The sequence below is a fragment of the Scatophagus argus genome, chromosome 6, assembly GCF_020382885.2.
Source record: "Scatophagus argus isolate fScaArg1 chromosome 6, fScaArg1.pri, whole genome shotgun sequence".
Lineage (NCBI taxonomy): Eukaryota > Metazoa > Chordata > Actinopteri > Scatophagidae > Scatophagus > Scatophagus argus.
In genome coordinates, this window is record NC_058498.1 from 19,762,915 (window position 1) to 19,790,913 (window position 27,999).

The 27,999-nt window shown below is 42.7% G+C and overlaps 2 protein-coding genes and 1 long non-coding RNA gene across 7 annotated transcripts in view; 2 read left to right on the top strand and 1 right to left on the bottom strand.

The window, feature by feature from the left end:
• scfd2 (sec1 family domain containing 2) overlaps positions 1-16,126 on the top strand; it is an 82,007-nt gene extending 65,881 nt beyond the window's left edge. For both annotated transcript variants that reach the window (XM_046390668.1, XM_046390669.1), the window contains 4 exons: positions 3,016-3,161; positions 8,213-8,347; positions 11,568-11,687; positions 15,602-16,126. In XM_046390668.1, coding sequence (XP_046246624.1) covers positions 3,016-3,161; positions 8,213-8,347; positions 11,568-11,687; positions 15,602-15,694 — 494 coding nt within the window. In that variant the 3' untranslated portion in view covers positions 15,695-16,126. The remainder of the gene's footprint in view (positions 1-3,015; positions 3,162-8,212; positions 8,348-11,567; positions 11,688-15,601) is intronic.
• A 941-nt stretch (positions 16,127-17,067) lies between these two features.
• rasl11b (RAS-like, family 11, member B) lies at positions 17,068-19,496 on the bottom strand. The gene is made up of 4 exons (XM_046390672.1): positions 19,249-19,496; positions 19,067-19,123; positions 18,883-18,959; positions 17,068-18,342 (listed from the first exon to the last, which is right to left on the bottom strand). Exons 1-4 carry the CDS (start codon positions 19,361-19,363, stop codon positions 17,842-17,844), a joined length of 750 nt encoding a protein of 249 aa, XP_046246628.1. The 5' UTR covers positions 19,364-19,496; the 3' UTR covers positions 17,068-17,841.
• A 76-nt stretch (positions 19,497-19,572) lies between these two features.
• LOC124060123 lies at positions 19,573-27,190 on the top strand. Of its 4 annotated transcripts, none has more exons than XR_006843510.1 (4): positions 19,573-19,660; positions 19,979-20,037; positions 26,291-26,343; positions 26,525-27,190. It is a non-coding gene; the product is annotated as an uncharacterized LOC124060123 (long non-coding RNA). The 4 variants fall into 4 exon arrangements; XR_006843509.1 differs by having other exon boundaries at positions 26,873-27,190; XR_006843511.1 differs by lacking the exons at positions 26,291-26,343; positions 26,525-27,190 and adding an exon at positions 22,300-22,997.
• The last annotated feature ends 809 nt before the right edge of the window (positions 27,191-27,999 follow it).

A 27,999-nucleotide genomic window follows, 5' to 3' on the forward strand; every position in this document is an offset into this window, starting at 1 on the left:
ACTGAGTTGTTTCGGGAAGTAAATGTGTACAGACGTAGATGGTATTTGAGTGGTGGTGTTATGATATAAAGAAGAGAAGGTGCTGGAAGACCCCCAGGTGGCTATTAAATAAGCATGTATGCTGCCCTTGATTTGAAAAAAACGGAATTCAGCTCCCATATTTGCGTGAGAGACATCATATGCTGTTTGGTGTTGTAAATGTAGTGTGGTGCCGTTATGGTTGGTGGCGTGGCACCGTTGCGTGAGATGAATTGAGACACAGGTGTTCAGCCTCACAGCCAGGCAGGATGTTCCAGGAGCAGCACCTGGTCCTACTCCTACTCAGGATCTACAGTGCCATGATCAACATCTAAACCACAGATTGCCTCAGGGGAGGAGGGGGCCTGCATCCAGCAGCCCGCCACTGCCCTCAGACACAGCCCTGGGCCTGCACTGTATGCTTTGGCAGCAAGTCAACCAGCTTTCTCACGGCAGGCATGCATGCACTCAAACCAAACATCTCCTCCTACCTGGCCCTTATGATATATCCAGCCAACTCCAGAGCTACCATCAGATCACGAAACTAAATTTCCAGGGTATTTGCATTTCTTCTTTTTTTTTTTGTTTGTTTTTTTCTTTGCATTGTAGAGTTCTTTGACATTATAAATGCTCAAAGAAAAACTTCAGTTGTTGTTTGTTTTGCCCTTCTCCTCTGCGGGTGTCTGGACAGATAAGACCCACATCTGACTGAGTCTTCACGCTCAGCTCTTCCAGATAGCCCTGCTGCTTTTCTTCCAGGGCAGCGCAGGAGAGCAAACCTCCAGGCTAGACACTATACATTCCTCAAGACAGAAACTCAAAACAAAGACTGCTCGTGCTAAATTTGATATCGTCTATATGGGAAGGAAAAGGAACTACCAGAGAACAAATAACAGAGATTAAAACCTGACAAAGTCAAGCTGTTCTGTGTATGTTATCTTACTCCGCTGACGTTGATGTTTTCTTCAACTTATATAATGTGCCAAATAAAATGAAGGAAACTATTTATGCAGGTGACTTTTCAGCCTTGTGGAAGTTAAGCAATCTTGTGGAGTGACAGAGCTTCTCTAACATCCTATTCATTTACTTAGCACTACAGTCAGTGCCCATCAATGTATTAGTTTGCATAAAGGAAGATTTTTACCTCATGGCTTGTAAATATTTAATCTTAACTGCACCCACATATTACTCACATAGATGTGTCCGTCTTTGTTTTCATTTCAAGAAAACAAAGACGGCTATATGATATGTGAGCTCATCCACTATTATATAATCCTGAAGTAAGAGTTTAATTGAATTTCCGGAGTTTAATGGTGACCCCACGGTGACAGAACTCCTGCATCACCTTTTGAGTCGAGCCTAATTAGTCTAATCAAAGGAGAGCCTGGCAATTCTTGCTGCCTTTTGCTGAGAGCAAAGCATACACTATACCAAGGCGACTGCGGCTTAGGAGGCACACCAGGTTGGCAGTTCAATCCCAGCTCCTCCTGTTCACATATCGAAATGTCCTTGGGTCAAACACTGTACTCCAATCTGCTCCTGATGGTCAGACTAGCAATCTGCATGGTACAGGTGTGTGTGTGAATGGTTGAGTGAGCGCCAAAAGCCCTTTGGATAAAAGCATCTATATAAATGTAGCCATTTACTATGAGTTATTGAACAATGTTTGTTCATATATTGTCTTATACAATATATTCTCACATTTTGTTTTTCTGCGTTTTGCTTTAAAGATTTTTTTTATAAGTATATTCCACTGAGCCTTATAATCAGTGAGTCCACATTTGACAGGACATTTGGCCCTGTTGGCTGCATGGCTACAGGGATGACAGTTTCAGTGGGTCCACTAATTTAGTTCAAGCTAAAATATCTCAACTGTTAGATGGATTGGCATAAATTTCTGTATATTTTTGTGACTTTTTCTTGAGTGCCTTTGGGCCAACGTGAAGAGGACTCATATCACAGAGTGAACCAACTGAGCCCTGAGGGGAAGAAAGTTTGAAGTGGCTCCTGCGGCTAAATCTTCTTATCCCAGCATCCAGTTCAGAGCGTCTGACTGGGATGAAGTGGGAACTTAAAGTTCCAGTCAATAAAAGTCCGCCATAGGCTGAGAATATGGAATTATTCTTTCTAAATGCAATCTATTGTACATTGCTTTGTATTTAAAAACACCATCTTAGGTCAGTTTGCTGATTTGCAGCACTGGTTTTGGGGTCATCATTGTCTTTGTTAGTTCTTATAAGCCTCTCAGAGTTGAGCTGTGCTGATACAGTTTTCATGTTTACTTTTATGTTTTTTATACCCCAGCTGACCACCTTGTTAACAGAAGGCAGTTGCATTCCTGAACAGCATGAGGGGGAAGTGCAGGTGCGAGTTGACCAACTTTGCCAAGAGCTCAGTAAACTGCTTGGCTGCCATCCTCTGACGTCTTTTGCAGTGTTTCTGTCCTCTCACTCTCTCTCTGTTTCCCCAAACACCACACTCACGCTTTCACAGCCTTTCTCTCCTTTTATCTTACACTTTGTCATTTTGGGTTTATTTCACAGCAGGTCTTTGCTTCCCTATGCACTCCTTCAGAAAGGAGGGAACATTAGCTTTTGATTAGACCGCAGTGTTTTCTGCTCAAATAAAGGAGCTCTTGTCTACTCGCTGCCATGCGTTTACCTTGATAATTGGTTTCAGTGCACACCCAGCTGAGAAAATTACCCTCGAAAAGCAACTTGCTGTATCTTATGAGGCATTTTTCGCAGATGCAATTTTTTTTTTTTTTTTTTTTTTTTGCATGTTTAGCTTTCTTCTCAGGCCAGCTTGGAAGAAACATGGGGTGTTTTTCATTTTATGTCAGTGTATTGTACAAACTGTCACACCACAGACACCCTAACCCTAGTATTTAACACTTAACATATGCTTTTTGGGTTTCCTCTCTTTCAAACATTTATATATGATTATATAGCTTTCTCTTCAGTTATTAAGACTGTGCGTTCATGTGTGTGTTTTTAGGCTGTGCAAACCCAGAGGAGCTGACCACACAGCGAGCCCATACTGCTGTGGAGAAGATGTTCGAGACCCTCCGAGATTTGAGCCACACCAGAGACCACCTGAAGCAGCTGCGCTCCGTCTACACTTCCAGCGATGGAGTTCACCAGGTCTAAGACACACAAACACAGCCTGTCAGCATCAAAACTCAGTCTTCAGACATTAGCCAGCACACCTAAGAAAGGCAGACTATTTAGATTATTCATCATCTGTTCCTTGTGTTTTATTTTCCTATTTTTTGCACTCTGCGCTATGGTAGTAACACAGGCACAGATTTAGCAGGGGACCTCTTGCCTTGGATGCTTTTGTCCTCTCTGGCTTGCACCACATGGTGAACTGTGAGACAGTCTTCACAAAGTGTCTGTTTCTTACAGCTTATGTAACTCAGAAGGGCCTCTGTGTGCATCGTGTGGCTTTGTCCTCATGAGAGGCTCTTACCTTTTCTTATGGATAGTCAACAGTGCAGCTTCACTGGCACTGTCCTTCACTGTGATTACGTTGTTTTTTTCAGAGAACTGTAGGTCAGGAGCATAAAGGTTAGTCAATGACAGTTCAAGACAGCCCTAGCCAAATACATGGACATTCTTGGAACTAGAGTTGAGTTTGAACAAAAGCCTTGAAACAGCAGAGACCTCTGTGGCCTTTGCTTTTTGTGTTTTATTGCTTGCATCTTCATTTTGATCGAGCTTTTTATTTTTCCAATTTTTACGTAAGATATTTATTCAGTCGTGAAACAATGAGCTAGATAGTCTTATGTACTTTTTGAGGCCAGTGCTTTTTTTCATTAGTTTGCAATGGGAGTGCTGCATATTTATAAATGCCAGCAGTTTGACAACACACCGAAGAGGTTAATAATTCTGAGCTCTGGCTCTACCAGATCCACACTGTATCACAATATCAGTGTGACAAACTATTCCTATGCCTTCACCCAGAGCAGAAATCAAGTAGGCTGAAACACATTACTTGCGCAGATATTGGTATTACAGCAACCAAAGCTTGTTTTCAGAAGAGCACATGTCGTTTTCAGTTGGCATAAAATAATTTGGTGATACAGTCCCATATTCTCATCAACATGCAGCTGTAGTGTTCAGCAGCAGTATTTCATCAATTTTCATTGCCATTTAAAACATTGTAGCTAAATATGTTTCAGTTTCTATTCAGCAATATGCATATTTTGGGGAACATTTTGGGAACACTTGGTTCATATACTAAATGTATGTATGTTTTGTACTTTTTTGTGGGAGCTATGTTAAGTTAACCTGCTGCTAGCAGTAGTCACATATTTAGAATACAGACATGATCTTTTCATTCAGCTCTCGGTAGGAGAGGGAATAAGCACATTTCCCCAAACATCAAACTATTCCTTTAATTCCATGCACCTATGAGATCATAGATTCAACGTGAGTACATTAAAGTTACTGTTCAACCTGTGAATCAAAATCTAAATTGCGTTTTTTTCTCTCTAACTGTCAAAAATGTGAAATGCTGAATGTCAAAACTCAGTTTCTCAGTGCTGAACTGAATGACGAAGTCAGTATCTTTGTCTGTGACTGTATGGGTGATTGTGCTTGCATATAAGCAGCAGTGTGTTTCTGTCAGGACAGAACTGTCTGTCCCCACTCCTGCTGAGAAAAATGATTTCATATAAAGGGAGAACAACATGCCTGCTGTTCTTGAGACACGTTAGAAATCCATCCAGCCTCTCCCGGCACATATCCACTCCACCAATGTGGCCGATACCTGATGGTCAAGATGTCCTCTCATTGGAGACTTCCTTGAAATGCAGAGCTCTCCTCTCCTGTGTTCACGGAGGGTTTCACACAGTTTACCGCTTTTACTGTGGCTCATTTAAGTTTCTGTTTTTATTTCTCTGAAGTCTGAAATAAGACTGTGTCAGCAATGCATCCCAGCATGTACCGGCACCACTGAGCACCGTGTTCACTAATGAAGCCATCGCTGCTCATTCAAGAGTAGGATTATGCTAACAACAGTAAATGGATTCAGTAACATAAATGTGAATATCACAGTTTCTCTGTTTATTCCAGCCTTAGTTAATCAGAGCAGCAGACAGCAGCTGTCATATACCTTCACTGTCACATGTATGTAGAGCTGCATGAAAACTGCATATTCCCTGAGCACATGTCATGCTGTGAGTAACTGAACATTGAGAATCTTCTGGGAAAAAAAATACACCAATGAAGTCAGAGCGGCAAAGCATTTAACAGCTCTGTCTGATGTCTACTGACCTCAGCGGAGGGGAGCCACTTCTTTTTTTTTTTTCTTTGTCTGAGAAACACTTAAAGATGGCAATTTTAATGTATGAACACTATCATTAAAATCTTTTGCATTGCAAAGCAACGAGACGAGAGGAGTGTTACATAACCAAATAAAAGCTATTGTAAGAAGAAAATGGCTCAATCTGATCTTATACTGACAGACTGTGGCACATGGAGGAGCACACATCTATGACTATAAGGATACTACACCGTTTTCTCCTCTAACATTCTCCTACATCAGTTACATCAACGTGCCCTCTGAATATCCACTATTACCGCGTCAGCTGTGAATACTGTGAAAAAACTAAAGGCTCAGTTTACTTAAATGACAAAAAAACACTTTTTCTTATTTACTAACCCCTATTCCAATGTTAAAATTATAATCAAGTTTCCCAATGCAGCTGTTTCCAATCCTTTCAAGGAATAATTTGACATTTGACAGTGATGTCCCAGGAGTCTTGTCAGCAGTGTGAGGTTGCCAGACAACCAGCAGAGACTTCAAGAGGTCTGTGTGTCCAGCCGAGAAATACCCTCCCATAAAAACATCGGTTGTAATTATTACAATTCAATCTATGTACAGATTAAACAAACAAGATATAACAAGTTAAATTAGCTTGGGGGTGAGCATTTTCTGAAGACAAAAAAACGCACCGTGCACGTGGTGACACACATGCTGGTTAGAATTTAGATCTTTGGTTTTTAAGAATTTAAATGAGATGCACGTTGATTACAGCTTTGATTCCTGAAGACTTTCCAATCTGTTCTATTCTGTGTGGGTTTTTTTTTTTATGTTGTCACCATGTTGTTTTGAAGCATTAATTTGTTCTTCCATATCTACGCCAAGATAAACTCTGGGGAAACTGATACTCACATGTGAGGGTCTGTTTGTGTGTGTACAGACGAATGTTTAAGTGATGGCAGTATCATATGACTAATTCCAATATTGTTTTCATCATGTGGGTGTTCTTTGCAGTGATTTAATGGGATTGCTTTTAGCTTTTTTTGGGTAGCAGATGCAAATGGAGTATGTGTTACTGTGGGGACGGATTTGATTGGTTGTTTGCACCTGATGCTGTTGGTGTATGCATGTCCGAGTCTGTTATTTAGCCGGCGCTGAATCATTAATGTGTTTACTTCTAGCTTAGTTTGTGCAGGCTGACCCATGTAGCACAGTCATGTTGGAAGCTGTAAATATTAGTTAATTATAAATCATGATTTATACAGCTTGAACAGCAGGATTTGCCCAGGCCTAATTTGACTGCTTCACAGGGGCTGGAGAAGTGGGAGGCTGTGAGACGTCAGTGAAGGATGATACATACCAATACTCCTTATTTAGGTGAGAGGATGTCTGTGGGCAGAAACACCTGGATGCATTAGCATATTAAGTGTGTGGGTGTGTGTGTGTATTTGAATGAATCAACAGTTTGGTAGATAAATAAAGCTTTTCCATCTTGATTCATGATGGAAAAGTTATGGTCCTTACCTCACTCAGATTTTGGCACATAGCCTCGGTGTGTCACTAACTCCAGCCTCATGTAAACTGAGGGAAGTTATCCCGAGTTCCAGTGCTGGAAGATATTCAGACTGTTTCTATTTTAGGACTACTCAGGGTATTCAAATACAGCTTTGGCAAAGCTTATCTGGGTCTTTATTGTTCCCTGAGACACCACCTCTCATGGAAAAAAAAAATCTGTCTTGAATTCCTGAGCCACTAGCTTGGAGGTCTGTAAATGGGACATAGTGTCCTGTGTAGCCGAGCAGAAGAAGCTGAGTTACTGTTTAAGAGTTTGTCTTTGTTTCATGCATCTCCCTTTAGGAATATTAGACGGCATTTTGTGACGCTTTAGTTGATGTTCTACAGTTCTGCTCCTCCAAGGACATCAACATTTCATTGAAACTTCAGCTTTTATTTTCAAAAGTACCGGAAAAGGGATGAAATAAAATGCTTGTGAAAGTTAGGCAGCTCATAACTATGGATAAGTGAGTCAGGTGCTGTTGACTGTGACTGGAGGGCCAGGTCATGACATATGATGGTGTCAGTATGTTTATGTTCATGGGAAAACGACAGCTGTTTTTGAGCAGCACAAGCAAACTCAGCCTCGTCAAAAATAAGCTGAAATATGGCTGACCTTTAGCGTTGCTCAGACGGTCTTCTCTGTTGCATAGACAGTGAGAGTCTGCAGCCACGTTAGCAGCTCTGTGAGACCTAAGTGCAACAATGTTTTGAGAACATTGCCTTGCTAACTGTGCTCATTGTGACTATGCTAACATGCTGATGTTTAGCAGTTAGGATGTTTGCCGTGTTCCACATATACAGAGCATTTACAGCAGCATCTGCTTTTATCAGTAGTTGGTAGATTAAATAATGAAGATTTCTGTTATGAATTATCACATTTACAACATAGTACCGGTAGTAGTGTGGAAAGCTTTGTTGCTACCATTGAAAGAAAGATGTTCTCTGACAGTAAGTTCATTCTTGATTTAACTCCTAATAGAACAAAGTGCTGTTTTCCCAGCAGTGCAGACAGATTTTTTTTTACACCCTGAGTGCACCAGTGATTAAGCACCTCTTCCTGAAGTGACTCACAAGTTAGCAGTCTGTTTGGTTGCCCAGAGATGTTTATAACTCCACTGTCTCTCACAGCCACCCTCATTCACACATGCAGAGGCTAAAAGAAGGGCTCTCAGTGGAAAACACACATGAGAACAGCACTTCAGCCACATTTATACACACATGTTCACATACAGTACATGTTGTTTATACTGTGATTGTTTATCACTCATTGCACATTTGTAGATATACAGTATATTAAAATTTGCAAGTGTTTTGAGGCGTTAGCTAGTTGTCATGTTCAAGCGTGTTGTTCGTTGTTTGTGTTTTGCAGGCGACCTATCGTCCTTTTCTGCGGCAGATCCTGGAGGAAGTCTTCCACCCTGACAGACTTGAATGCCCTGACATAGAGCACATGTCCGGAGGCCTCACAGATCTGCTCAAGACCGGCTTCAGCATGTTCATGAAGGTCAGACACTGCTCTCCCACACACACACACACACACACACAAACACACACACACGCACACCACACATACACATTTGTATGTATTGGTGTCAGCTCTGTGACATCCTTTTAACCTGACTTTTGCCCACTACCTGCTGCGGACAATGAAATGTCTTCTTTCATTGGCTGAACTTGACCTGCTTTGACAGTTTGCTGTGTATGCTTCTCATATCTGGACATATGCAGTGTTTAGGCCAATGAAACCATCAAAAACAACACCATCAAACTTGTATTTACCCACCACTTTTCTCCTAAACCACAACCACTCTACCCTTGGACACAACATGACTTACTATACCGTAATGTGGCCAATAGATCAAAAACTTTAGCATATCAGTCAGTCTGTTTTATAATCATCATTACATGCATAAGAAGAATCACGGCAGCCGGACCTTGAGCCCTGCAGTCATGGCCATGACGCCTGTGCACACCTTTTTCTGTCTGCTGAACACTCAGTCGCTCCTTTGCTTGCCAGCTGCTGCTGAATTGCTCACAAATTCAAAGTGGTTTGGTCTGACTCGAGGAATCCAGAGAAAGAAAATCCCTCTTGGTTCATGATTTACCAGCGTAAATGCAGAGTGCCTGGTGGTGCTTTAGGTATCTTGTTTAAATATGCTGAGCACTCAGATGAAATGCCATGTAAATTCACAGACTTGTTCAGGAACCCTTTGTAGTCACATTCCTCAACTTTGGTTGCAATCGTGGCATTGATATGTTTATCAATCAGCCATGCCCCCAGAACGTCGGTATCCAATTATATTGAAACATCAACTGCAGGCATTTGTGGAGATCCAAATGTATGTTCCAAGTTTGGTGGAGACTGGCTAAAAGATGTTCAAAATGGCACAAATGGCACAAACGTTTTCCCAGGACCAAATGGGTGTGGTCACTTTCAGTCCATGAGTCAATTCAGTTTCATTTGAAAACACTGGCAGTAGTTTGTAACAGTATCACAGTAACAAGAAACACCTTAATCCCTTATTCATCCACTCTAACACAGACTTCACCTTTTTACAACGGGGCAGTTGGGCGGGCAGAGATCGTCAAAAGTCAGACACTCGTCTGTTGTTAATTGGCACTTGGACTGATCATCAGTTATTCTTGAATTAAGTCTTTTAGTTATTCATTCATTCTTTCAAAGTTTTGTTTTTTCTAAATTTTAAAAATCATCAGAACAGGACAGCATCAGACACAAGGACCTGAGTTGTTGGGTTATGTTAATATTTTGGTCAAATGAATTCCCTCCAACAGTCATATAATTTTGGGCTTGTGGGTAATGTATATCCACCGCAGAGCAGATCACTATCCACAGTCTGATTATCCCACATCTGGCCCTGCTTAAACTGATGAATACCCGGGGGGAGGAATTAGACTGGTTGTGTAACCGTGGCCTGGTTTTACACAAATTAAGAAACTTGGCCCACAAACCACCATCTTCAACAGAATCAAGTAATAGCCCTGAACTTGCATTCTGTAGGAGTGCCGTGCACTCCCCTCATGCAATAAAACAACCCTATATAACTGCTATTTTTAACAACAGAGCCCACTGTGTTAAACATGCTGGACGCTGCAGTCTGGATTATGACCAAATGACGCCTTGTGGACTGTTAGCCAAACTGTCATCTTAAACTGTCTGTAACCAAATGGTACATGTGTGAGTTTGTGTCTGCTGTGCCAGGTTTAGTCTTTGTTGAGACCCAGTCCCAGCTGTACCACAGATCTGGCTCCTGCTCCTCCATCTGACTAACACCAGCAAGCACATATGAGTTTGAGTCCTAAAGTCAGAGGATATCTCAAATTTATGGAGCATGATTTGCTTACCAGGACTATTGATCCATGAAGGCAACGACACTTTCTCCATCTCTTGCAGTGACTTTCTTGTTAAAGTGTGATTTTCACAGCGACGGACAGCGTGACACACTGTATTGTAATCTCATACTTTCCAGAGCTATAACAAAATGTTCAAATATGATTGGGATGTTTGACGTCAGGAGATCAGGACCCTCTGACCCTCTCACACTAAGATGACAGTTTTGAAGTGTCATTTCCTGTCTCCTAGATCAAAGATGGTACTTCAGAGTAAAACTGCTGCACCACAAATGTATTATATTTCAGTGTGAGTAAGTGAGTTTTACTTCAGGCAAAATGTTTGGATGAGAATCATCAGAATGTGTTTGAAGACGATCTATATATCTATATGTGGAACATGATTTCATGCCTTAAAGAAATGATATTTTAAAGAGTTTACATCAAGAAAACATAGTGAGCTTTGTCTCTAAATAAAAGCTGTGGATGTGTTTCATTGTCATTTCCTTTACCTTGCTTACACTTAGAGGCACATTTCACACCTTACGTCTGCACTCTTCTATAAGCCCCTCCTCCCTGTCATCCCATGGCCGTGCACATGGTTCAGACACTCTCAGCTTCAGCTTGTCTTTGGATCCAGGAAACATGCGTGTGGCGATCTGCTTGCACATGGAGTTGGCATGTCTGTGATGAGGCGCTGCAAGAATCCATCTTGAAACACAAAATACACAAAATATAAGAGGAGCAGAATACCCTGGAAAACATTTACTATCACATGTCACAAATGTTGACTCATCCTCAGCACGCTCCTCCCCAGCCTACTGGTGCTTCACGTGTACAGCCACCCTCGCCTCGGGTCCGCTCCCTGCAGCTCTGATTGTTAGCATTCACAGGCAGCAGATGTGCCCCGACTGCAGCTCAACAAGCAACACTGCATAACCATTATCCCCCCAGCAGCCAGTCTTGCTCAGCTGAATCACCAGAGTTAACCCTGCTGTTAAAATGTATTTTTAAGTGACAATTCATAATTCTTTTTTGTTGTCTGTGAAAGCTCTAACGCAGGTGATTTGGGACATGTTAGTGGTGCGTCTCCATGTGTAGTGTGAACTGTACATGTGGCCACACATATCAGCTGTCATAACACCGGGATGAGAAGACATTATCTGTTGCTTGGGGTGAGAGTGACTTGTGTCCTGGAAGAGTCCACTCTCATCAGTACCACCACGATATCACAGCCAAGCAGTGACTTAGCATGGAGGCACACAGAGAGCTACCAATAATAATGTGATGAGGAAATCATTAAGTGCCCCCTCAGACAAAGCAGGTTGTTTATCACAAGACTGTTTTAAGACTGTAATGTCCCCTCTTAATTCCAGGTGAGTCGTCCCCATCCCAGCGACAACCCTCTGCTCTTCCTCTTCCTGGTGGGTGGAGTCACGCCCTCAGAGCTGCGTCTCATCAGAGAGATTGTTACCACACACAAACCAGGGACCCAGGTGAGTGGGCAAGAGTCACTACATTTCTGTGTAATCAAATACTAAAGTATGAGGTTTTATTTTAGATACAAATACGCAAAAGTGTGTAAAATGGTTAATATTAATATGAGAATCAGTAATAGTTTTGTATTATATAACATTAAAAGGAGCCATTCTTCCCTAATAGTTTTAGTTGGCCAAAAGTCATCACATTTTAGTCAATTTCTTTCTCTTGAAAGTATTTCATTTAGGCTAATGCAGGTAACAGATATCAGTATCTATAGTAATCAGACTGGAGTGCAGTCAGTGTTGTACAGATGCTCTGCAGGTCTGCAGCCAGCACATTGCTGTCCTCCTGAGAAGACACGAAGCATCGGCATCATCAGCAGCTCCGTGTTTGCAGATTTCTTTTTAAGCATGCCGGTTTGATCGGGCAGTCGTTTAGGTTGGACTAACAAATATTATCATTGAATTATAAATATTGCTTTTAAAATAGCGCTGAAACAATGAGTTGAGTAATGTGCTTACCTGGCATTACACAAACATCTTCCAAATGAAGTCCTGTAAAAGTTTAGAAGAAACAACCTGACTAAACATTTATTTCAGTTCATGTTGTGTTCAGGGCCTTCCATTATGCTGGTAAGGACAAGTAAGTGAAAATGGAGCATAATGGAGCATAAGTACAAATTGTCTTCCCATATATAGAAATAAATGAAAAGTCTCATTCATTCATTGATGTGTTACCACAAAGTGAACACTTTTTTGTAAGAAAGCGGCAAGCGTAGCTTCAGCTACCCTTGTCAACTTGTGCCCAATGTGCTAACTGCACATTGGGCACAAGTTGACAAGGGTGACTGCCAGGAAACACTGACTAAAGTTAGCAGCTTCAATCAGCTAAATTACAGAGGCATTGAATGCACGTTGGTTTAATTCTTCCCGCTTAATTTAGAACCACAGGGCGTCTCTCTGTGTTGCTTCACTGCAGTACTTTGTATTTTCTTTTCTGATGAATTAGTTAATTGTGTCCATACATCTTTTCTTTTTTCCCTGCCAAAATCTTTTTGCATTGAAGCCATCATTGTTGTTGTCATTAACTTGCTGTCAGGTTGGGACAGCATCACCTGAGATTGTGGGAATCTGCCCACATCACATCAATAACGGGACTGCATTGTTTTTATTTTGACAGACCAACTTGACGCACAATTGGGGGAAAATATCATCGATTTTTTGAATGTCTGACAGTCCCCCGCTAACATTTTAGTCCCATCCCAATGAAAACAACATATACACTATATAGACAAAAGTATTGGGATGGTGCTGTTTTTCAGGGGTTGGGCTCAGCCCCTTAACTTCCAATGAAGGGAAATCTCAATGCTTCAGCATACCAAGACATGTTGGACGATGCTATGCTTCCAACTTTGTGGCAACAGTTTGATGAAGGTCCGTTTCTATTCCAGCATGACTGTGTCCCAATGGACAAACAAAGTCCGTAAAGACATGACTGTATGAGTTTGGTACTGCATGATTGGGCCGAAATTCCCGCAGAAACCCTCCAAAATGTTGTGGAAAGCCTTTCCAGAAGAGTGGAAGCTGTTATAGCTCCAAGGCTGTCTGTGTATTTATAGTGTGATTTCATCAAAGTTGCTGTTGGTGTAATGGTCAGGTGTCCCAATACTTTTGTCTGTATAGTGTGTTTATCATTAATATTATCAAAGCTCTGGTTTTAGCTTGTTTGGGTTTTTTTCTTTCGTTTTTTTTTTAGCTAGTACTGTTGCTTGTACTTGCAGTGTATGTTAACATCCACGTCATAAACCTCTAACACTCTCACAGCTATAAAACATCAAATCTCCTGTGATAAAGATGAGACGAGACTCTCACATTCATTTCAGACAGAGTGCACCTAACAACTAACGTACGAGCGCAGGTGGCTCAGATCAGGTGTAGAGGTGAGAGTGACATCTGATCTCGACTTGCGTTAACACAGTAATTGCATGCGGGAGATGTTGTGTCTGTCCGCCTGTGTGTTTGGGTAATTTAAGTGCTGATTACATATGCAGACCACAGTGACATGCAGAACATGCAGATGAGTGTGTTTTCTCTGTGTGAGAGGAGTGCAAATAAGGAGAAGAGGGAGATCAGGCCGAGTGCAATGAGTCTGTCTTGATAAAAGGCTTTGAGAAGGAGGCCAGGGGCAATGAAAGGCCTGGCAAGGATCAAAGCCTTCCATCTGTAATCAGGAAAGCTGAATAAAGACGAGCTTACACAATAACCTGCTGGCCCACACACACACACACACACACACTGATGTCAGCACACATGTTCGAGTCTTAGCACATACATGAACGACATACTGTATAGAGACAAGTGTGCATCCAGATGATGGATACAGACCAGACATTGATGCACAGTTACATTGAAAACAAGCTGGACTAAATTCCTCTGAAACACGCTCTGCCACTACAAACAGGTCCGCTGCCAACTTTAGGTGCTGACCCAGAGTTAAAGCAACACTGCTGCAGCCACACAGAGCTTCTCTGTTATACAACAGAAGAGAACCAGGGCTCTTATTCACACTAGAAAGTACTTCAGCTACAGTGAATCTGCATCAAAATTTACTACATGGTGATAGAAAAGCATGGGATGTGTCTGAGTAGAGTACAGCAGTTATTGAAACACACTCAAAAATGTTTTGTTGTATAAAAAAGCTTTGGGGTAAAAAAAAAAAAACAAATTCAATCAGACATTCACAGGACTCTTTGATTATTTTCACTGAAATCGAAAGTGATGCCCCACCTACAGTCTCTCTCTGTGTCAAGCCTTCACCACCTGTAGACTCGACAGGTGAGTGTAGTACTGGTGTTTGTGCCAGTACTTTGCTTCTTTACACAGAAAAAAGACTGCACAGCTTGAAGTCCCAGCAGGTACAGATGTATTCTAAAGCTCTCTTCGGACATGCTCCTCGTTACGTAAATGTGATGGCAAGCAATAAGACTCAATAAGCACCCAAGTAACTTTTACGTTGTTTTATTGCTTGTTTTTAATATCGACGCCCAGTAGCTAAGCAGGCCAGCACTCCCTCCCTTTTTTGTCCGTGTAGATTCTCAGCTCACCTTGCATAGAAGAGCTTAAGATAAACTGACTTAAGTTAAAAGCGAAGACGTTTCACCTCTCATCCAAAAGGCTTCTTCAGTTGAACCGAAGCCTGTGTTAGCTGCATGGATGACTCAATCAGTCATGATCAATGTGATAAATGCTTTTGCCTGCGCACTGTAAAATAGGTACTTTTACTAAACAGGCAGGAGAGTGACTTGAAAGTATAATAAATGATTCGGTTGATAGAACATTTATCTGGGGATTTTGGTGTCAAAACGTTTCAACAGAAAAATAAGTTTTAACATGCATCATTGAAGCAACAGCCTGTGACAGAGCTGAGAACGTTCCTCCTCCTTCATTACTTTTTAACTCACTGCCTCTGACACAGCAGGTAGCAAATGTCACGAGCAGCGTTTCTTTCCGTAACTGTCCCGTCATGTCTGCTGGAGAGCCATCAGTTTAACAGACGTATGAAGCCAGCATGTGTGACTCTCAGATGCATTTCAGACAGCAGGAACCAGATTCAGTCCCCAGCTTCTGCTTGGTTTTTACGCATGGCTGCATCCTCAATGAGTATTTCACAGTCAAAGGATTTTTGTTGAAGTAGCACCAACCGAAACTTTTTTGAGACAACATGCCACCTAAAAAAAACAACAAAAACAACCAGGGCTTGCAGCATAACCTCATTGGCAGAAGTGAAGAGAATAAACCAGCTGCCAAGGTACCTGATTCACGCACCTTGCTGATCGCCGATTTGCACATTACTCACCCTGAAATTCATTTCTGCTTCAATCCACATTGACCTGTTTTAAACGTAATTAGTGTGTTTTGTTCTGCACCAGGTGCTGGTTCTGTCCACCAGGTTACTGAGACCGACGGATATCCCCGAGCTGCTCTTCACCACCCAAAGGCTGTCTCCCGATATCGGTGTGTGAAAGGGCGTCACGTGGAAACACATGCAGGCGCACGTGGCAGGACACGTGTCACAAACACCTTGACACCTCAAAAGGTGTGAGCGGGGCTTTAATGAGATTCGCTGTTAAAAGCCTCAAGTGGAAATCAAGGAGACGAAGAAAAGCAACATTCCCATCCTGTTTACGTCAGCTTTACGTCTGATTTCATTCTAAACTGTAAAGTCATTGTATCAGCGCAGCTATTGGCTGTTTTTTTCTTTTTCTTTTTCTTTTTTTTTTTTTTTCTCGAAGGCACAATGAAAAAAAAATGTTTTTCTGTGACTCTTCTGCTGCCCAACAGAAATCTGTCAAAAGCCTCTTGGCACTTTTCCTCAACCAGAGGTGTGGATTTCCAACAGCACATCAGGTGCAAACTTTAATGCAATAAAATTAGTGACTTTTCAAACACCATCATGTGATGGCTTTCTTTTATTTGCACATCAAGGCAATCAGGCTTATTTGTTAGCCATTTTGAAAGCACACACTGTGTGCGTGTGTGCTGTTGTGGTGGAATGAATACACACACTCTTGTTAGTGGCCGTTCACACCTCCACATCATATGGTGGCAAATCAGAGGAGAATAATTAACAAGTTGTTTCACACTGTCTGCTAAGGCTGCTAATTTGCTCACACCTAGCACTCATCCACGCCCCACACGCACACACACAACTTTATTCTCTCCAACACGAATCACGTAGGCTACAGCTCAGTAATTTCTCCCACCTACGCACACCTGAATCGATTGTGAATACGAGAGTCCCCCACATTTTGTCAGAGTGACGGGGAGTGTATGAATCCACTAAATCATGTGTTTTGCGGGAGAGATTGGAACAGGATATTCAGGATTCTCTCATTATTTCTGGATTGTCAATAAACAGATCACTAACACACACACACACTGGATTTTTATTGGAAAATTGTTTAATATTATTTTCTCCTCATCTTCTGGGACCTTGCGATTCTCTTAGGAGATAATGAAAACTAACATGAACTCCTTCAGCTCAGGCTATTTCAACAGCTTTTTCCCTTTATTTGTCAAAGTGATTTCGTAGGGTCAGGGACTGCACTGGTTTTTTAGATGCATCTCGACACCTGAGAAGCTGCCGTACAGTCATGCTGCCATTGTCAGTTTAAAGCTGTTCATGCATTTTTATAAGGTTTAATATATTGGTGTATTCATAAGTTAGACTGTCTTATTCTGCATGAGTCATCCCCTTCATAATAGCAGAGATGTCTCTTATAATCACATGAGCCCAGAGACGTGACACGGGCTCAAAAAGTGAGATTTTTGACATGTGCTCCCTGCGTATGTGATTGTTTCTGCTGTCAAAGGCAAAGACAAACCAGAGACGCCATGAAATTCATCATCATTTTATTGTGAGCAAAAAGTGTAACAAATAAATAACAACAGGCCCTTTTGTAACTTCTTTTTTTATAAAGTGCATCAGTGATAATAAACGCCACATGCTACATACTGCCCCTCTACATCCCGCGCCTCCACTCTCACTATTCTGTCATGCACAATGGATGCTGTGAAAATATACTGCAGGTAATGACATGTAAGAGACAGAGCGCACACACACACACACACACACACACACACACACACACACACACACACGGCTGCACACAGCCTTGACTCAAGCAGCTGCTATTATAACATCAACATTTGGCAGCCTAAATAAAGAACTGCCACAATGGGCAACACAGCTAAAAATAAGCTAAAGTGTCCTTCAGAGCTGCTGTTGCCAGGAGAGCTTGATATGCAGTTTTTGAATTTATTTGCAGAGAGAGTGGATTTCAGTCAGCCTCACACGGCTGACTCTGTGTCCTCAGCTGCCATTTCTTCTCCTGAACAGATGACGAACCTCCTCGCTGCTTCTCCTTACACATGGTATCTGACAGGACAGACACCTGCCCATGTAGAGGTCATCACCTCTGTAAAGACTCAGCTGCCTCTGGCAATTGAGAACCTACCACTTTTTGTTTCACACCTGCCTCCTTCAGCCATACTGACACAGGACTGCAGTGGAGAAGTTTAAATCTTCTCTGTCCTCTTTTCTCTTCCATCTTCAATGCTTTCTTTCTCTCTGTGGCCACTCTGGACCACTTTCGACTTCTAGTCCTCTTCACACAGAGGTGACAGTCCTGACTTTCGCTGACAGTGCCTGTTTGAAGCGCCTCTTCAAGTCTTGCATGTTGGGGGACTTTGGCCTGGGGATGAGTGGCGAGCGCCTCTTCTCCGTGGCGGCGCTGGCAGAGCCGTGTGAGGAGTTGGAGGAGGGGGGAGGTGGCTGCTTGGCTAGCTGGCAGCACAGCCTGTGGAAAGCACTGTGCACCTGGTTGTAGTCCTCACTGGCAGATACCTCATAGAAGGAGCAGCCCAGCGTTCCCGCCAGCAAAGGACCCTGCTGAGAGTCGACCCGCCTCAGGTGCAGCAGGTCCGCTTTATTGGCCAGCAGGATTACCGGAGGCATATTGGCGCCGCCGGTACGAACAACAAGCTGGTGGAGCTGATCGATCAGATCGAAGCTGCTGCGGTCTGTCACAGAGTACACCAGCACCACTGCGTCGGCCCACTGCATGGAGCAGGTCACATGGTCAGGCAGACTGATGCCATTATCAGTCATCTGGGAACAAAAGACAAAGGGAGACTGATTAAAATATTTAAGCATTCTCTGTTCTAAACAAAAATGAATCAAGTCAGCCTAGATTAAATGTTCCTGGACTCTCTGCAACTGATCCTCAGTCATGACTGGAATGCTGACTGAGACAGACAACAGCTATAGAGTTACTCCTCCAGAACAGCTAGGTGTGGGTGATTGAGGAGTCTGGATCTCGATCTGGATCATTTACTCTGGCCTCAGACATCCATTAGCCTAAATGGGAGATTAGACAGCCAGACTGAAGGGCTCTACAGCAGAAGAAAATGTCCATAGATCTTTGGTTTTGGACTGGTGCCCAGTCAGGGGAGGCTTAGGTGATTTTAACAGCCAGACTGTGAACTAGATTGTATCATCTTAGTATTGGATTGTCCTCAGCAGATTTTCATGTGTTGAACCCTGGCAGCTCAGTTTACTTGATAATCAGCCCAGAGAAAATAAACTATAATGTGTCTGTTTTTTGTCTGAGGAGAGGAGAAGAGCTGGGAAAGGGAAAGGGGATCTTACCTCCACACCAGGAGTATCTTGAACCTGGATTGTCACTTGCTCGCCATCCACCTGGACTTCCCTGGAGTACAGATTACCTGCACACACAAAACGGAAACAACGGATTTTAACACCAAGTCTCTCAATCGTAGACGGTCAATGTAGCTCATATCATTCCCAAACATTATTTTGCTCAGTGACTCACCGGCATTTCTCTCATAGTCCCCGATGAAGCGCCTGGTTAGGAATCTCACCACTAGCGCTGGAATAAAGAAAAGAGATAGCGCGATATTAGATAAATATGTCACATAATATAGCACATAGTAAATCCCTCCATAACCATGTTGTGTGTTAATGATAGCGCAAGGATTTTACTCGTTTCCTCACCTGTTTTCCCAACTCCGCTGCCTCCCATCACAGCCATTTTAATGACCCGGTTGGGGACCGAGTATTCGGGCGCTGGACACTCCGCGATGGTCGTCATGTTATGGATGAGACGCATTTTTTTTCCGTCTGAGAGAGCAAACAATTTTGTCGTCCAACGTCTATCGACGCTCCTAAAATAATCCTATGTCAGTCCCAAGGTGGCTCAGTAGAGGTGAAATAAACCGACGAAGCAGAGGCAGCGCACTGAGGAAATGCTGCTGCCGAGGAGCGCACGCGGCTTTTAAAGCGCTCGAGCGGCGGTCACATCTGATTGGATGCTGGTGCCCTCCCCCCCTCCCCTCCGTCTCTCGTGCGCTCCCGCCTACACGTGAATGTGCGAGCTGTACACAAGCAAGAAACGGTCCTGCAACAGGTAGGACCTCTAGCTGGGTATCCTGACAGAACAGGCTTTCTTCTGGAAGAGAAAGGAGGGGGGGGGGGCATGTTGCTTTGCTTTACAGCGACTTGACTGTTTACTACCAGAGAATGTACTGTGATAGAAAACAACACACATGTCACAAAAACTGTTATATTTTTTCATTGCGAAATACCAACATGGCCGTTTCCCTATGAGTAAACTACAAATAGTTTGCCTAAGTTTTTATTTGATCATTAGTCGCATCCTCTAGACACAGCTTTTTTGTTTCTTTCTGCATGTTTTCTGCGTCTCATCCGTAACACCACTGTTTAGCGTGGAAGTGCAGGATGCAGACGGATCCTGCTCAACCTCCCAGTGTTGTGGTGCAGCAGGTAACCTGTTCAGACATGCCCTTACACTTGTGAATCTCCCACCACACAGGGGGTTAATGGCTGCTGATGTTGTACAATCACACACACATACACACACATACCTCACAAGAACTCATGCAAGCATTCATGCCATGGATGTGAAAGCTACGAGTCCTCAACATCCAGAAATGACCCAATGTTTGAGCAGTTTATCTGAGAATAGCAGCAGAGCAGTAAAATGGGTATCTATTTTCAGGAGTGTGCTGTCACAAAATAGAGCATTTGTTGTTATTTCACATGGCAAATGAATTCAACAGCTGCTCTCTGCTCTGATTTAACCAGCACCATCTCTTTGTCCCATTTTGTTCTGCCTTCCCCTCACAGGCCTCCCTCTCCCTCTCTCATCTTTCATTTGTGCTCATGTGCTCTGAGGTATTTTGGCATCCAGTCCTTCTGTGATTATGGGCTGGTATGTATTTTTGATAAGAGTGCTGATGACAGGCGGCTGTGCTGAAATATGAAATTAGTGCCCAGGATTCTTGAGCAGACATGGTCGTTAGGTGTGTACACAGAGAGCCATCTCTCGAAACATGTTACAGCTGATGCAGCGGATTTGTGGGGAGGCGAAGTCCTGTTTTCTTGCTTATAGCGAGTAAATACTTGTAAACCAGAGTTCGCGAGTACAAATTAAGCTAAAGCTTTTGTAAACGAATGATGTGAGTGAGGTGTCACCATTTTGTTATCTAAGCCCACGGTGCAGCATATTTGTAACACAGTAAGATAAAATGCATCACAGTTGTTCCTTCCTCTGGCAACCAGGCGAGAAGGCTAATGATGACAGATAATGGGAGGATGCTGTGTAGGTGTTTATAGCCTTTTCAGAAATGTTGAGTGACTCACACAAGAAGTCAAAGGAGCAGCGTGTTAACACAGTGACTTTAAACTGAAATCCCACATCATTTGTTTTATATCTGTAAAACTGTTGATGTGGCAGTAATACATTTCACGCAGCAGTGTTCTAATTCCACTAAAACAGCACCTGAGTAATCACGCCGGTGTTGAGTTCACTTTCCCTGAGGGAAGACTGGAGGTAAATTAAAATACCTTTGAGCCAAAGCGGACAATTAAAGCTACAACAGAGCAGAACAAGGCCTGACTTGGGGATCAGAGTGTCACCCGCACATAGGTGACAATAGATGGTTACAGAGGATAAAATAGGGGGTGATCTTTTAACCCAGGGTGTGGGCAATTATCAGGGAGAATTTGGGGTATTCACTGCAAGCAGGAGGAATGTGGAGTTAATTGGGGGTTGGCGGAGGGGACGAGGGGCAGGTGAAATCGGGAGGGAGGGGGTCTCAGAAGGATGTCCTTGTTGACACATAAGTGAGGGCTGATTTCCCGAGGTAGCCTCGCCTTTACAGTGGAGCTGAGAAGAGACACACTGCTGTCACCTGACCCCTCAGGCCGGATCCCACAAAGGACGCTCATTTGGGATATCAGAGAAAATGAGGCACTTTGGAGCAGCCCCAGGGGCAATCCTCATGAGCCACGGTCATATGTTTATCACCGTCGTGATAGATGCTTATCGTTCCCATTGCCTTTAATCATTGCACGCAAAGGTGATTGTTAAGAGACAATTATGTTATGCTAGGTCCCGCTCTTGAATGTTATCTTGTAGGTGCGTCAAAGTTGTAGGGTTTTAAAATGTTCAATAAAAGCTCAATGTTTGTATTAAAAAATGAAGAAATAATTTAATGAAACAACCACTTGTTCACTTCTTCTGTTATCTTGCTGGCCTCACCTCAAACATGGGGTAAGAGCGAAAATGCTGATCTATTCACACATCTTTTCATAGATTTTTCACTTATTTGTTTACATTTACAAGCACATTTACATTTCCAATGACCAATGGAAATTGTGTAGGCCTGACGGCACAAGCAGCTCTTGAGCCACACAAAGGAAGAGAGGTTGTTTTTTTCTTATTGAAATGTAAACCTTCTAACATGCTCTCCCATTTGCATACCTCTGAGTGTCAACAGTAGTAGGGGGATGGCAGTGGTGATTTAGGAGGTTGTGTGTAGATGGCACTGATTCTGAATAACAATAGTCCCCACACACTCACCGCCTTCTCCTCCCTCTCAAGGAATGCCAGCTCAAGCTTTTACACTGAAGCTGGCCAGTTAGTCACAGCCAATTACTTCAGAAACATGACGCAAAATATCTAAATCTTTGTTCTCCATCTCTCATTCATGCTCCCCTTCTTCTCCTGTTTACATTCCACAGCTGATCTCGGGCGTAACATTGGATAACTGGTTTCCACTCTGATTTCTGACGACTGACGTGCACGTGACAGATCCCAAACTGTTTATGTGTGTCAACATGTGTGGCTGTTTGTGCATGCAGAAGAGACAGCCAGACAGAAAGCAGTAGGTGCTGCAGTAATAACGGAGGTTCGGGCTGTTTTTCCCTGACGTGCATGTGACCGTAGACATGTATTTAAAGTAAGACTCTAAACTCTGGGATTATCCTGTTTTCACCGAGTGAGAAGTTGTTTTTCCTCTCACGTGCAAAACCTGTGAGTGAAAACATAGTAAAACTGCTTTTAACCATGAAAAGTCGATCTGACGGGGTCATTTTTCATTGTTTTGATGGAGGAAACTGTTGTGAATAATCTCAAATATCACTGGTATGATGCTAAGCAAATTACATTTAGAGATGCTTCTGCAATGCTGGCAATGTTAATACATTTTGTTAAAAAATCTGATGATGCACTATGATGGAGAAAGACACAACAGTAACAGTTGTTTTGATGCAGCATCCTCCACCCCTTTTCCATGTGTGTACAAGAAATATTGGCACCTAAACCCTGTGGTACACCCATTAGACACCAAAAAGGGAGTGGGGTTTTTAAAACACTAAGTTCAAGTATTTGTTTCATTTTTAAAGGAGTTGGATCTACAGATATCTTTCAGACAAATCATTACAGCTTCATCCTCATTTTTTATGAATCACTGTTGTTCTGGTCTCCATGGCAACAGTGACACATGGGAGTTGTAATGAGATAAAGTCATCACCAGTATGACAGAGGCACACAGACGGACGGGGACACTCTGCTCTGGACAGATCGTGTTGGGACACGGGGTTCAGTCGATGAGATTTATGGTTCTGGGCCTCTCTGTCAGTAATTCAGACTTTCTCCCTCCGGGCCCTGACTGTCCGTCTAGCCTGCTTTACTGCCCAGACTGAACGGAGCTGGAGACCCATGCTGGAGGCAGAGCGAGGTTCAGAGTAGAGCCTCTATGGTGGTTTAATATAGACAGACAGCTCCCCTGGGGCTGATTCTGGGCCCGGACTGGAACTCTGATCTGTGGATGTGGTTACTGACAAAAATGAAGCCACGACCAAGAGCTGCTTCACTGGAAATTAGACGAACAGTATGAGTAAGTTTATGCATAGCAGAACTGTGTGTACTGTGTCATTTGCTGGGTACAGAGTGAAATTTTTGCTCTTCTTATGCAACAAAGTAGGAAATGAAATGACTCTAAATATGCCAGCTCTCACATGAGTGTTATCACAGCTCTTCTCAGGCCTCTTCACAGCCCTCAACGGGACACAGTGACCCATCCTCAGCTCACAAGTAACAAGAGCCCAGTGATGAATAGGGCTGAAGATAGTCATCCCAGTTCCCAGACGCCCAGTTCAGGTTCATGTGTACAATACAGGGACCAGAACTGGACTTCTGGGAAGTAAAAACAGAACAGATAGGACCAGTATGTGCACATAGAAAATAAGCTCCAAAATATTTACTCTGATCACGTTTACAACCAGATCTCGGTCAGACGTCATTCTTAATCATTCTCATCATCTCATTTCGATAACTTCAATTACCTTTTTATTTTCACAGCTTATCCATGTGTCTGTCATCTTATTGTCACCCCAGGAGCAGCTTTCCTGTCAGTCCAGTGTCTTCAAGACTAAATAAAGTTTTGTGCGCAAACTGACAGACAGGCTCAGTCCTGTCACTCCCTCTCACAGGAAGTATGAGCGTGAATACGGGTGGATTAGGCACCTGTGAACACACACCTGATGGCATAAATAGGTGCACCTAAACCAACAGAAAACAGTGAAAGACATGACAACAGCAGGATGATAACAGCCTTTCTGTGACCCAGAAACTTTCCTTGAGAAACTTTTCCTTTTCTTTCCTTTTCATAGGGAAAACATGTCTTTGAGTTAACGCCTGAGGTGCTTCCTCAGAGGGCTTAGAGCTGATTAATCCTTGCTAAATTACGCCTCATCTCCTTTTCTCAGTTGAGCGCTGTGACAAGATGCTGAGATTTTGGATCTCAGCAGTTAGAAATATATAAAAGTCGCAGAGGAATTTTATTTTGACAAACTGCTTGGCTGAGAGCCTTATTATATTTTGAAATTTTTCCTTCACATAAATAAAAACATCTTCACCATACACTGAAGTAGAAAAGGCACAAATTGGTACATCAAAAAATGACCAGAATGCAGACTGGCCTTGCATACTTCTATAGTAGATAAAACATGTAATAATACGTGAAAGAATGTGATAAAGTGCCCTCTATAGTAAATAGTTTAGGGTTTGTGACTCCATCCATCCATTTTCTATACCGCTTATCCGTCAGGGTCGCGGGGGAGCTGGAGCCTATCCCAGCTGACTACGGGCGAGAGGCGGGGTACACCCTGGACTGGTCGCCAGTCAATCGCAGGGCCAACATACAAAGACAAACAACCACACACTCTCACACTCACACCTAGGGACAATTTAGAGTAGCCAATTAACCTAATGTGCATGTTTTTGGTATTGCGGGAGGAAGCCGGAGTACCCGGAGAAAACCCACGCAGGCACAGGGAGAACATGCAAACTCCACATAGAAGGGCCCAGACCGGGATTCGAACCTCTTGCTATGAGGCGACAGTGCTAACCACTGCACCACCGTGCCGCCGGGTTTGTGACATCTACGTGCTGGTGCCCCACATCATACAGCTGATGCCCTTGTCATCTTTTGCCCTTTTTGTTCTTTGGACACCCTGAATATTTTCAGCTTGTTCCTGATATTCACACTTAATAACTGATGCTATTCTGGCTAGTCTGCCAGTCTGTGACCCAGAAGTGATCCACACCTTGTTTTGTCTGTGCTCAGGTCACAGTGTTTGTTCACAGTGAAGTTTCCGAGACAGTTTATCATGAGTTATTCTTATTTCCCTCCCATTAAAACCACTAAAACCACTCCGAATTGTTCTGACCCTGCACATGCAGACATACTCAGGAGCAGTGAACTCCTCCAACATGTTCACTCATCAACATACTGTGGCCTGCATTCACTCATATGCATATACACGCCCACAAAGACTCTCGTGCTTTGGCGTGTTTATGCAGCCCAGACATCTCACAAAGAGTTTAAACATTTTCGCTTGAATGTATGTATGCCTGATGCAGAGGCACTTTGAGACCAATCTCCTCCTAGACTCTCAAGGTCACCTGCAGCATCTCTCTTTTGTGAAGGTGCGTAACAGAAAGAGAGTGTGTGGGAACAGATGCTGGGAAATTTTAATCAGCATGTGCGTTAGCGGAAGTGCAAAGTGTAATGCTATTTGGATGCAGAAAAGTTCATTCATTTTTCACCATTATGTTATATAACACTTCAAGCAAAATCCCACATATTTAAGTGACATTAAAGCAGTCAGCTCTGCCCCTGTTTCCCTCCAGCGTCTCTTTCCAGATGAGACTTGGATGCTGGTTAAGTACCCACTCCTTTTCCCCCTCAAGCTTGGCTTTCAGAAACACATAATGTCTGCTGCAGGGAAGAGTTGTGGCGTAGCGGGGCCATTAGCTTGCCACACAGTGAGAAAAAGAAAACAAACGGACCAAACTGCTCCAGGCAATAATGGAGGAAATGTGTTCTTCAAGGGTACGCACTGTACTCGCCGTAAAAATTGGCACCAAGAATAATGAATAAAGAAAAAGACGTGCGTCAAACACCCTGAAGGAGGGGTCCCTCAGCATTGTGTGTCACTGCAGAAAGATCTGTCTCTTCCTTATGCTTCACACATCACAGTCGGGGGGACTTGCCATCACCGAAAATGACACATTAAACCCTTTAATTTAAGAAAGATAAAATTTTGTGCTGCTATGAGATTTTAGTAAGATTTCCATGTAAAACTGATAGACTTCAATACACATGGCTTGATTCATACATGCACTTTCTATCTTGCAGAGACTGAAAGTTCGTTTTTTTCATTGCAGCTAGTCTCCACTGTAGCAGATTCCTCTGGTTTGACACACAAAAGAAACTCAAGGTGAGCACAGTGATTATTTTCTGAGGAATGTTTTCACTTAAAGCAGATTAAAAAGACTTGCACGTAATATTTTCTATGCAGCTGCGTCAGAGAGGAGCTCAACCTCAATAAGATTTGTGCTCAGTAATATTGCATTTAAAAAAAAAATGTATTGATTTAATAAATGTTTTTGTCACTGCAGTCACCAGAGAACGCAAGATTAAGAACGTGTTGGCTGCAATGCGTATGTGTTTAAAAGTACACTCCCAGATTTCATTAATGCAGTATTTTGAAACATCAACTGTTAAGCCAATGTTAGTTGGTAGCACTAATTCTCCCATCAGATGCCAGTAAATCGTTACAGAAGAAGTAGGTTCAATGAGTTGAAATAACTCGAAAAGCACCAGTCAAACCTCATACGAAAGCTATGAGGAAATCATGATGTAAATACAGCATTTGTGTTTCACGAGTTAATTTGTGCTACATAAGTTACGGTGTCTTCACCAACATATCCACTGTTTTCATCTGTCAGATTTTCTCATCCTTTCAGTTAAATGGAAGCCTCGTCGTGACTTATACACCAAATCTGAAAGGAGGATGGAAATGCTTAGTGTCTTGTTTTCCATTTCTACATGTATTAAATGTGAGTGTGAATGAGTGTGAATTTGGAGTTGGGCTGAGTAATTAAAGTCAAGTTACTGACCACTTTGCTGTTAAGAAATATCGAATGAGTGACTGATTAGGTTTTCAAGTAACTTTGCATTTCAGTATCCATATGAACTCAGTATCCCTATAAACGTTGTGTATGTGTATTTTTCTGCTGAGACATATATACAAGAACACCTGTGTCATGGTTTTCCATGTCGAGGCAGGTAAAGGCTTCAGACGTCCAGGCTCTCAAGCACCTGGCAGGATGAATTAATGGAGTTCACAGGACTGGAAAGTGGGTCAAGCTCCAGTGCTTACTGCATCTCAGCTCACTGTTGACATCCAGTTATACAAACAGACCCATTGTTATTGACCACGATGAGGACAAGAAGCTGCTTCGCTTTCAGAAGAGAAGAAGGGCAGCCCAGGAATCTGGAGCTGCTGTAAAAATGAGAGAAATATGCAGGGGATATATGAGCATGGTGTCATCCAATTAGTGAGCCTAAAAATCAACACCATTTCTAACCTATTTCAGCATCCCAGTCTCAAATGATGGCGGTAGATTGGTAGATTGAAAGACCGCTGCATATTTTGCCACCAAAGATCAAACCACAAATGTATCACAGTTCTGGAAGACTAAATTTGATCCACGTTCATTGCCCCAGGATGTGGAAAATATTTTTTTGAGGGAATAATTTAACATTTTAGAAAATATTCTTATTCACTCTGTCACTGAGACTAACCAAAAACATCGCCGTCTGTATGATGACTATGCTACTGCTAGCAGTCAGTTAGCGTAGTTCATGACAAAGGCTGGAAACAGCTGGCCAAAACAATACTAAAAAAAAACATCTAATAAATTTGACAGCATGCTAACATGCAGGTATAGCCACTGACCATCTCAGTTAACTGTGCAATGTTAGCTAATAATTACTAAACAGAGTAGGGCTGTGTTTGACTTGAATGTCATCAGTTTTGCAGGTATGTGCTTATGGTTCAAAGAATTGGACAAATGAAAATTTTAGCCTG